Consider the following 11019-nt stretch of genomic DNA (forward strand, 5'->3'; position numbering starts at 1 on the left):
TTCCTGCAAATGGCTATCTCCACGTGGAGGGTGGCCCCAGAAATGTATCCGCACACTGTGAGTCACGATCAAGGCAGAGTTCATTAAAATACGTTTTGTTTTTTTTAAAAAAAATACTTTTTCATTGATTTCAGAGAGGAAGGGAGAGGGAGAGAGAGAGAGAGAAACATCAATGATGAGAGAGAATCATTGATCAGCTGCCTTCTGCACACCCCCTACCCAAGCAAGAGCCCTTGACCGGAATCAAACCCGGGCCCTTCGGTCTGCAGGCTGACGCTCTACCCCCTGAGCCAAACTAGCTAGGGCTAAAATACATTTCATTTTTTTTTTTTTTTTTTAATATATTTTATTGATTTTTTACAGAGAGGAAGGGAGAGGGAGAGAGAGTTAGAAACATCGATGAGAGAGAAACATCGATCAGCTGCCTCCTGCACACCTCCTACTGGGGATGTGCCCGCAACCAAGGTACATGCCCTTGACCGGAATCCAACCTGGGACTCTTGAGTCCGCAGGCAGACGCTCTATCCACTGAGCTGAACCGATTAGGGCAAAATACATTTCATTTTCAAAAGGGAGCTATCAGCTGGTACAGTGTGTATGCATTTTGGGGAGACACCCTGTATTTCAGAAATATTATCAGTGGCCGGCCAGCATGGCCCCGTGGTTGAGCATCGACCTATGAACCAGGAGGTCATGGTTCAGTTCCCCGCCAGGGCACATGCCTGGGTTGCAGGCTCGGCCCCAGTGTGGGGTGTGCAGGAGGCAGCCCATCAATTATTCTCTCTCGTCATTGATGTTTCTCTCCCTCTCCCTTCCTCTCTGAAACCGCTAAAAACATATTTAAAACAAGAAACATTATCAGTGGCGTTGATTGGTCTGTGAAGCAGACAAGGGCGCTGGCGTGGCTGTGATGAGCATTTGCCTTCACCGCAGGGCCTGACGCCGCGGCCCCCTCACATAGTCTCCCGGCCTGAACATGAACAGGGACTGGTTTCCTCCCACCAACCAGGAACCAGGCCACCAGCAACTCCTCTGACCCCAACAAGGACACAAACACAGGTGTCCCCCCAAAAGCACTCACACTGTAAGAGCAGATGGCTCAATCCTGAAAACGAAAGGACGTATATTAATAAATCCGCCTTTATAATTATCCAAAGTGTGTGTATACATTTGTGGGGGGGGGGGGACACCCTATAGATAAGATGCTATTGTCCAGGGCACACAGGCAGGGGATGGGAGGCGAATCTGTACTAATAAAAGCCTAGGTGGTCCTCGCGCCCTTGCACTCGACATCATCACAAGATGGCTGCCACAAGATGGCCACGTGCACAGCGGAGGTGGGGCCCAGCACCGCTCTGTGTGGTGAGGCCTGGGAAGGGCAGTTCTGGGCAATTGAACCATCAGGGGAGGGCAGTTGGGGGCGATCAGGCCAGCAGGGGAGCAGTTAGGCATCAATCAGGCAGGCAGGCAGGCAGGCGAGCGGTTAGGAGCCAGAGGTCCTGGATTGTGAGAGGGATGTCCCAGATTGGAGAGAGTGCAGGCTGGGCTGAGGAACACCCCCTGCACGCCCCCCCACTGGGGATCCAGCCCACAGCACGAATTTTGTGCACCGGGCCACTAGTATTTACATAAAGGTCATCTTTTTCTTAAAAAAATAAACCTCTAACCCTGAAAAAAAAGTCCCCTAAAAGTTACATGCAGGACCCCAGAACTAGGAAGAGAATGCTGTCCGAGGCATGAGGAGCAGCAATGAGTCAGGCTTGTTCCCCAGGAAGGCGGGGTAGATGCTTTTGGGAAAAAAAAAAAAAAAAAAAAAAAAAAGGCTAGTCCAATGCCCACCCACCAAAAAGGTAAATGGACCCAGGAGAAGAATCTCATTTCCTTTCTTACTTTCCTCTGTGCTCACTGACACAGGGACAGCGCCCTGAGCTGCACAGGGAGAGGGTGAGCGTGTCCCTGCTGATCTGAGCTCTGCAGGCCACAGGGACCCACGTCTCCCTGAAGTGTCTCCAGGGCCCGGGTGGCACTGTCCATGGTGAGGACCCCAGGGAGGTGCTGATGGACGGGCTGAGGAGGAAGGAGACCCCGTGGGGGAGGCTCTGACAGGGAAGGACGTGCCCTGGGCCACCTCACCTGCAAGGGGCGTCCCAGGAGGCTGCGGGTCTGTTTCCTGATTCGTCATGGAAACCACAGCCCGGCTGCCGGGAAGACCTTCTTCCCCTTCCTTGGGGCTACTGACGTGGCCATCGTGACAACCACGAGACCCGCAGGGCCAGCCTCCAGGGGCCACACCCTGTGCGTCTGTACTGACAGCGCCATGGGCTCCATCTGCACACTCGGGACCAGACCGGGAAGACACCATGACCCCCACCCTCAGGGCCCTGCTCTACCTCGGTGAGATGGGAGGAGCGGGGAGGGGACCCTGCTCTGTCAGGACCCCAGGACTCAGGAGGCTCATGGGGAGGAGGGAGCTGCTCAGGGTTCAGGGCAAACCTCTCACAGGGACTCTCTTCCAGGGCTGAGTGTGGGCCTCAGGACCCCAGTGCAGGCAGGTGAGTCTCCCCAGGTGTCCCAGGTCCCGCTCCTCTCTGGGGACAAGGGCCACCTCCTGGGAAGTTGGGGGTGGTGAACAGCAGTTCTGGGCTGATGGATGAAGGACATCTCAAATGCTCGGGGCTGAGAGCTGGGAACTGGGGTGGGAATGTCTTGTGACCCAGCTTCTGATTCCTTCCAGGGACCCCCCCCAAGCCCACCCTCTGGGCTGAGCCAGGCCCTGTGATCCCCCGGGGGAGCCCAGTGACCATCTGGTGTCAGGGGACCCCAGGGGCTAAGGAGTACCGTCTGGATAGAGAGGGAAGCCCAGCCCCATGGAAAACACAGAAGCCACAGGAGCCCGGGGACAAGGCCAAGTTCCCCATCTCACACATGAGAGGGCATGATGCAGGGAGATATCGCTGTTACTATCACAGCCCTGATGGCTGGTCAGAGCGCAGTGACCCCCTGGAGCTGGTGGTGACAGGTGAGAGGACGCTCAGGGGTCCCAGTCTCAGGCTCTGCCCACAGGAAGGGGGTCTGCTCTCAGGGTGTCTCCCTCTCACAGCCCAGCCCTGGGGGACATGAGGGAGGTGTGAGCCCATTTAACATGCTGCCCCCTCTTCCCCTAGGATTCTACAGCAGACCCAGCCTCTCAGCTCTGCCCAGCCCTGTCGTGACCTCAGGAGGGAACGTGACCCTCCAGTGTGGCTCACGGGAGGGATTTGGCAGTTTCATTCTGACTAAGGAAGGAGATCACAGGCTCTCCTGGACCCTGGACTCACAGCGACAGCCCAGCGGGCAGTTCCAGGCCCTGTTCCCTGTGGGTCCCGTGACCCCCAGACACAGGTGGACCTTCAGATGCTATGGCTGCTACAGGAACAGCCCCCAGGTGTGGTCATACCCCAGTGACACCCTGGAGCTCCTGGTCCCAGGTGAGGCGCCCAGTCCTGTCCCCTCCTTGTCCTTATGTTTGGTTAAGGATCCTTCCCAGGAGGTCCTCAATCTAGGACTGGAGTGAGGGCTTCAGAGAAGGGTCATCCACAGGGCAATCCACCCCTCAAAGGGATGGATGGAGCACATCGGGCCTTCTGCCCCCACCCCTTCCTCATGCCCATCACCAGATTCTCCAGGGAACCCTAGGGGCTGGGAGGGAGCACCTTGCCAGGGCCACAGGGAAGATGAGGAGACAAGTGTGCACAAAGACAGAATCTCTGGCCAGGGGTGGGGGCGCTCTACCCTTCACCCTTCTCTTGTCTTTTTTCCCAGGACCCTCTGTGGACCCCAGCACCCTACCCCTAGAGCTCACCTCCACGGCTGGTGAGTCACGGGGGCCTCTTCGCTCTGGGGGAGCACAGACCAACCCAGGGCAGCTCTGAGAGCCCCTCAGAGGATGTAGCAGCCCCTCACATACTCAGGGATGGGCTTGTTTTCTGGGGACTGAGGCTGGTGGGGCAGTCAAAGTGGAGGGAAATGTGGGGCCCAGCTCAGGGGAGCAGCGGCTGGGTTTCAATGGGGAGAAGGCAGGGGCCAGTCTCACCTCCCCATCCTTGGCTTATGATGCACGAACAGGTGGGATCCACTGTCGGGGGCGGGAGTCTCAGTGCTCCCTGGAATGGTGATTTCTTAAAAAATTATTATTATTTTTTTAATTGTGCAATTCAGTGGTTTTTTATTGCATTCAGGGTTGTACAATCTAATAATCACCACTATCTAATTTTAGGATCTTTTCTTTTTCTTTCTTTTTAAAAAAGACACGCTCACCCCTCGCTGGTTTAACTCAGTGGATAAGAGTCTCAGCCTGTGTACTGAAGGGTCTTGAGTTCAATTCTTCCTCAGTTGCAGGCTCCTACCTGGCCCGGGCCCTGGTTGGGGCACATGCAGTAGGCAATCAATCAACACATGGATGTTTCTGTCTTTCCCTGTCTCTTCCACTCTCTCTAAAAACCAATGGGAAAATATCCTCGGGTGAGGATTAAAAAAACACCAAATAGACATGCTCTGCTCAGCTTTCCCAGCAGCTGCTGACGAATATGCAGGCACCTGTCACACACACTCTATAGAAAGTATCTCGGGTGGCTGGGACGAGACACCGACAAGAAGGTGGGTATGGCCCTCGCCGGTTTAGCTCAGTAGAATGAGCGTCGGCCTGCGGACAAAATGGTCAGGATGGCGATTTTCGACGGGTCCCTTTCCCTCTGAGCCTCAGTGTCTCCCCAGGAGACAGAGGAGAACCCTGGCTCAGACCTCAAAGGACCTCTCAGCTCTGACCCTGCAGGTGTGGCCCTTGTCTGCAGAAGGGCAGGATGGGCAATGTTGGGTGTTTGGGGTGTTAGGGACCAACAGGGCAATGACAGGGGTGCCATCCCCAGCGCTCTCCCACCAGCCTGTGGTGCGCAGCCTGTGATATCGAAGGAAAGACATCAAAATCAGTAACACATAAGCCAGGGCTTGGAGACCCAGGCTCTATGAAACGTAGATCCCAGTGCTGCTCCTCCCTGGCTGGGGGACCTCAGACAAGGCCCAGTTTCTCTGTCTGTGAGCTGTGTCTCCTACCATCTCCCATGCAGGTTTGCTAACAGATTGAGGTGCTGGTGTCCCTCGTTAGGGCACCATAATGCTGGGGTTATTTTCCCAGCCCTACAAAGGGTTCAGCATTCTGGAGAAAGGGGCTGCGCGTAGATGATTAAAGAGTCCAAAGACAAAAGATATTTTTGAAAGGCATTGGGGGTCAGAGGAGCTTCAGCTAAAAGGAACTGAAGACTCTCCCTTGACCAAGGACCTGTGCTTTTATTCAAAATGATTTATCCTAAGGCAAGGTGGAAATATACACTTCAAAGGGTACGGTATCAACGGATATACAGAAACATTGTCATTTCGGGGGGAATAGCCTACAGCTGTTCAGGTGTTTGGCCAACAGGAGGCAATAAAATGCCCTGAGCTGTCTGGCAGCTAACAATCATCCTATTCAGGTTTGGGGGAAGTGCCGTTTAGCCGTTTCCAACAGGTAAACTACATATGTGGCTCACCCTTGTTGAGCTCCATCAACCTTTTGATGGAACCCTTGTAATTATTACATGCTGGAATTGGTTCTCGGCATTTAGGTGAGACCACAGAAGTAGAAGCTCTCAGCCCACCCAGTGCCCAGGACATGGCAGATCCATCCTCATGTCCCATCCCAGATCCACACTTGGAAAAGTTCAGGCAGGTCCTGCGTGGGAGTGTGGGGTCTGCAGGACACAGGACAGATCCTAGCTGGACGTGGGGACTGGGAAGATCACAGATTCCATCCCACACAGTCCCATGTAGGTCCCCCACAGCCTCGGATGGGCTAGTAAGAGGGAATGACTAGGGAGATGCATTCAAATCTAGCTAAAGGAGAGACCTGGGGCATGTGGGGACCAGGGGGCAGTTGCAATCAGAGAAGCAGCCCCCAGAGCCCAAAACTGGGGTCTGTCTGGGGGGGAGGGGGCAACATGAGCAGAACAAAAGGGAACCCACAGTCCTGGGTTCAAATCTCAGCTCTACCATTATCCAGGCTGTGTGCCCTGGTGCATCTGATTTATCTCTCTGAGCCTTGGTTTCCTCATTTGTGAAATGAATGGAGCGGGGATTGGCATTCACATGTTGCTTGATTGTTATGAGGGTCAGAGGCGATTCATTCGCAGACCCCCTAAACGTGCCTCGCGCACAGTAGGTGCTCAATTACCTGGCATCATTGGCTCATTCATGCCGTCATTGTGTCCAAGGTCTTCAAAGGTACCAGAAGGTTCTGATCGGGGTCTCTGTGACCTTCATCCTGCTTCTCGCCCTCCTCCTCCTCCTCCTCTTCCTCCTCAAGCATCGGAACAAATGCAGCAAGTCAGGTGAGTAGAAGCCGGGGAGACCTTGTCTACCTGAGAGGATTCCCATGTAAGCACAGTTGTGACAGGAGGGGTCCTGCGTGGAGGTACCAGGGGTGCACCCAGAACCTGAGGGACCATGCTGGTGATGGGGAGCCATGAGAAGGTGTCATTGTCACCCTGCAGCTGAGAGCAGTGGGGAGTGGGCACGGTGGTGAGGAATGGGGGTAGAGTGGAAGTGGCTGGGAGTTTCATTGCTTTGAGAAAATACGTAAATATATGGGGTGAAATGCCTGTGAAGAATTTAAAAATGTGCAAAGACAGTTGGCTAGAAAAAATACCGGGGTGTTCCATTGGAATGGAAGATGTCGGTATCGTTACCGAATGCAAGTTTGGTTGCCTGCCGTGACAGAGGCTGAGGCAGGTAAGACAGGTGCTGGTGAAAAGGATAGGTGTTTTATTCATGTGCAGACGATCCGAGAAGGTGGCGGACTCCTGCCCTAAAAAAAACCCATCTTAATGTCTCCGGTCAAGTCGGTGACTTTTTAAAGAAGAGGGAAGGGAAATTGGGACATGTAGGCCGTGTTCTTGCTGGTTCCAACAAAGATCTTGGTAGCAGCATGCTGACGCTTTCAGTATCAGTCGGTCTGCTTCTTTCTGAACAGGAACTGGTACTGATGCAATGTCCTAAAATAGAAGCTAAAACAGAGGTTGTTAGGGGGGAAAAAAAAAAAAAAAGGTTGTTCCTGTTTCTGTTCCAACAGGCTTGTTGGTTTATTGGTTAGTACAGTTAGTTCTGGCTAGTACAACATTGCATAAAGATTATATGCTTTTCATTCTGTTACAGTATAACCTAATTACAAATTATATATCCTATCTAATAAAAGAGTAATATGCAAATTGACCATCACTCCAACACACAAGATGGCCGCCCCCATGTGGTCAAAGATGGCTGCCCCCATGTGGACACAAGATGGCCACCACAACAATGGCCAGCAGGAGAGGGCAGTTGTGGGCGATCAGGCCTGCAGGGGAGGGGAGTGGCGGGGGGACCAGGCCAGCAGGGGAGGGAAGTTGGGGGTGACCAGGCCAGCAGGGGAGGGAAGCTGGGGGTGACCAGGCCTGCAGGGGAGAGTATTTAGGGCAATCGGGTCGGCAGGGGAGCAGTTAGGCGTCGATCAGTCTGGCAGAGGAGTGATTAGGGGGTGATCAGGCTGGCAGGCAGAAGCAGTTAGGGGCAATCAGGCAGGCAGGCAGGCAGGCGAGTGGTTGGGAGCCAACAGTCCTGGATTGTGAGAGGGAGGTCCCAGATTGGAGAGGGTGCAGACTGGGGACACCCCCCGCCTTGTGCACGAATTTTGTGCACTGGACCTTCAGTGTATACACACACACACACACACACACACACATACATACACTGAGTGGCCAGATTATTATGCGTTCAGAGATTATAATAATCAGGCCACTCAGTGTGTGTGTGTGTGTATGTGTGTGTGTGTGTGTGTATATATATATATATATATATATATATATATATATATATATATATATATATATATATCAGTTGAGGTAGAAATAGTTAGAGGTATAAGTGTTTGCACTGTGTGTACCAGCTCAGACCTAGACACAATGACAGCCCACTAGGAATAAGCACACCTATCATCCAGGTCTTGGCTTCTAAATACCATCCTCTATGAGAGTTCAGAGATATAATAAGAACAGACTTAGACTGTAAAAATGTTCTTTCAGGTTCATACAAATTTATTTCAATCAACCATGCAAGTTTGAGGCGCTACCTTTTAACTTTGTTTACGTTGAATTCCGGTGGACCAAGGTGGGGATCACAACCTCTGAGATCTTAATGGAGCCCCGGGGGCCGGGTTCTGGGTAGTTTCGAAGCTAATTTCCAACTTTGTACAGGTGCTTTAAACCTTGAAGCGAAGACCAGAGCACTGCAGAAAAGGTAATTCCTTCCCCAACCCCTCCCACCTCTACCTGTAGCTCCTTCAACACTGTCTAACGCCCCTGCCCTCCTTCCTCAGCTCCAGCTCCATGGCTGATGTCCAGGAGCAGAACCGGTGTAATTGTGGAGGAGGTGAGGTCTTGGTGGGACAGAGGGGCAGGAGGAGTGCTTGGGAAGGCTTCTGGGCTTAGGGGTGAGGAAGCATGAAAGTCCCAAATATGTGTGGTCCCAGGCACATCCCTGCCCCTCAATGAACCTCAGTCTGCCCACCTAAATTTCAAGGAGTGTGTGCGATTGGGGGATTTCAGGAATCTTGCATGAGATAGGATCTTCTCATTCTTTAGATGCTTCCATAAGAGAATCCCAACCTGAGGAGGACAAAAAGATGAACCGTCAGGTAAGATCCCTGGCCTGTCCAGAACACCCAAAGACTTGTTAATACCCCCAGGGGAACCACTCCAGGCTCAGGCAGTGGGTGGCCACCCTGCCTTCCGTCCTGTCAGAGGAATTTCTGGACGTAGAGGACAGACACGTGGGAGAGGACAGGCAGATGGGCAGTCACATGGGTCCTTTCTGCTCCCAGTGCCCTGGCTTCTCCCCACTCCAATCACCCACCTGCCTCTCGCTCTACCCTCTCCAGGATACTCCATCTGAGGATGCCCACGATGTGACCTATGCCCAGCTGAATCACTTGACCCTCAAACGAGAGACAACAGCACCCCCTTCCTCCCCGTCAGACCAGCCCCAAGTGGAGCCCAGTGTGTATGCTTCTCTGGCCATCCACTAGCCCGGGAGGGACTCAGACCCCACACTCCAGAGAGGGGAAATGCAGGGACCCCAGAAGGCATAGGCGCTGCCCCCATGGACACTCAGCTACTGACCGGAGCCTGAGGACGTTAGGTAAGCAAGCAGGATGTCATGAGACCTTAGACATCACCTGATTCTGCAGAAGAAGATGAAGAAGAGCTCTATATCTTTAGAAACAGAGCAAGACACCTCTACATAACCAGTGATCGAGAGAAGAAAATCACCAACGAGGATACAACTTTTTTTTATTTAAAAGATACTGTGACTCATAGTCTTCCTTGGATGGTAATGCCCATGTTACACATCAACTGGGAAAATTAAGTGCCTAAATGGAGTTACTAGAAAGAGAAGAAGACCTGACGCTCAGCCACCTGGGGGAGCATTTAAAGAAGTCAATAACAAATGCATCCCACCGCAGTGGATGAAAGGATATAAAAATTATAAGAACATATATTTATATGGAAAATAATTAAAAAAAAGAGAGAAAAATCCATTGTGTTCGTCTTCCCCCGGGCTGCCATAACAAAGGACCACAGTCTGGGCAGAGCAGAAAACAACGGAAATCCATTCTCCCATTGTTCTGGAGGTTGCAAGTCAGATCAAGGTGCCTTGGGGATGAATGGCTGCCTTCTTGCTTCTGCTTACATGGTCTTTCCTTGGTGTGTGTGTGTGTGAAGGGGAGAGGGAGAGCGAGCGAGCCCTGGTGTGTCTCTTCTTTTAAGGACATTAGCGTATCTGATCAGGGTCCCACCCTTATGATCTCATTGAACCCTAGTTATTCCTCATAGGCCTTATCTCCACATACAGCCATGGGGGTGGGGGGAGGGCGGAGGGGTTAAGGGCTTTCCCATGAATTTTGAGAGGGGAGGACATCAACATTCAGTCCACCACATTCGGAGCCTCCCCCGCCCCCCAATTTCGTGTCCTTCTTCCACGCAAAATACATTCATTCCAGCTCTACAGTGATCCAAAGCTCCACTCATTCCAGCATCAGCTATCAAGTTGAAAATTCAAAGTCTCATCTACCTATTGTCTACGTCAGGCATGGGTGAGACTGGGAATAGGACTCCTTTTAAGGAAGAATCCCTCTGCAGCCATGAACCTGTGACCAAGACAAGTTCCAAAATGCACCGCTGCGGCAGACATAGGAGAGATATTCCTATTCTGAGAGGGAAACATCAGAAAGACAAGCGTGACCAGTTCCAAGCACATTCAACATCCAGCAAGGCAACGCTTCGTTAGACCCTTTTTGTCTCTTTTGGGTTCAATTTTTACAAATTTTATTTTTCAGTTACAGTTTACATTCAGTATTATTTTGCATTAGTTTCAGCATAGTGGTCAGATGAGATGTTCTGCCCTCTAGAACATGGGGTGGCAGTGTCACCTCCATGGCTCAGCTGGGTGACACGGTACCTTCATCTCCCTGTGGAGACCCTCTGCCCTATTGAAACCAAGGAAATGATTCTAACTTTGAAGTCAATGGGGCAGCCCTGATCACCTCTGAATTGCCTTTGGGGCCATTCTTTCCTTTTCTTGAAGAACAACAGTGTTACAGGATGGGATCTGGGCTCAGAGCCAGGCTACCTGGGGGCAACCAGTAGTGTGTGGGTTCTTGACTCCGTGTAGGAAAAATTTCACAACACAAGTCTAGGTGCTTTTGAGAGTAAGTTCATTAAAGCAGGGGACAGTGAAATACAGACAGGACTTAGGGTAGAAGAAGCAACAGGAGGGAGGAAGTTAGAGAACAAGGGGGTCTTGGAGACAGGTTCAGGGGGTAAGCCCAGATGAGCTGCCGCTGCCCGCTGTTCCCCTGGTTGCACGTTTCCTGGGGTCCCTTAGAATTTAGGAGAAAAACAGTGGAGATAACAAGGTGTG

General features: G+C 52.0%; 1 protein-coding gene across 1 annotated transcript; it reads left to right on the plus strand.

Annotated features, from left to right (window-relative positions):
* Positions 1-2271: 2271 nt before the first annotated feature.
* On the plus strand, positions 2272-9622 carry LOC308234911 (leukocyte immunoglobulin-like receptor subfamily A member 5). The gene is made up of 10 exons (XM_080643344.1): positions 2272-2394; positions 2517-2552; positions 2735-3019; positions 3165-3467; positions 3802-3852; positions 6282-6398; positions 8295-8337; positions 8417-8469; positions 8682-8734; positions 8978-9622. Exons 1-10 carry the CDS (start codon positions 2361-2363, stop codon positions 9122-9124), a joined length of 1122 nt encoding a protein of 373 aa, XP_080499470.1. The 5' UTR covers positions 2272-2360; the 3' UTR covers positions 9125-9622.
* The last annotated feature ends 1397 nt before the right edge of the window (positions 9623-11019 follow it).

This window comes from Plecotus auritus, assembly GCF_963455305.1.
Source record: "Plecotus auritus genome assembly, chromosome: 10".
Taxonomy (NCBI): domain Eukaryota; kingdom Metazoa; phylum Chordata; class Mammalia; order Chiroptera; family Vespertilionidae; genus Plecotus; species Plecotus auritus.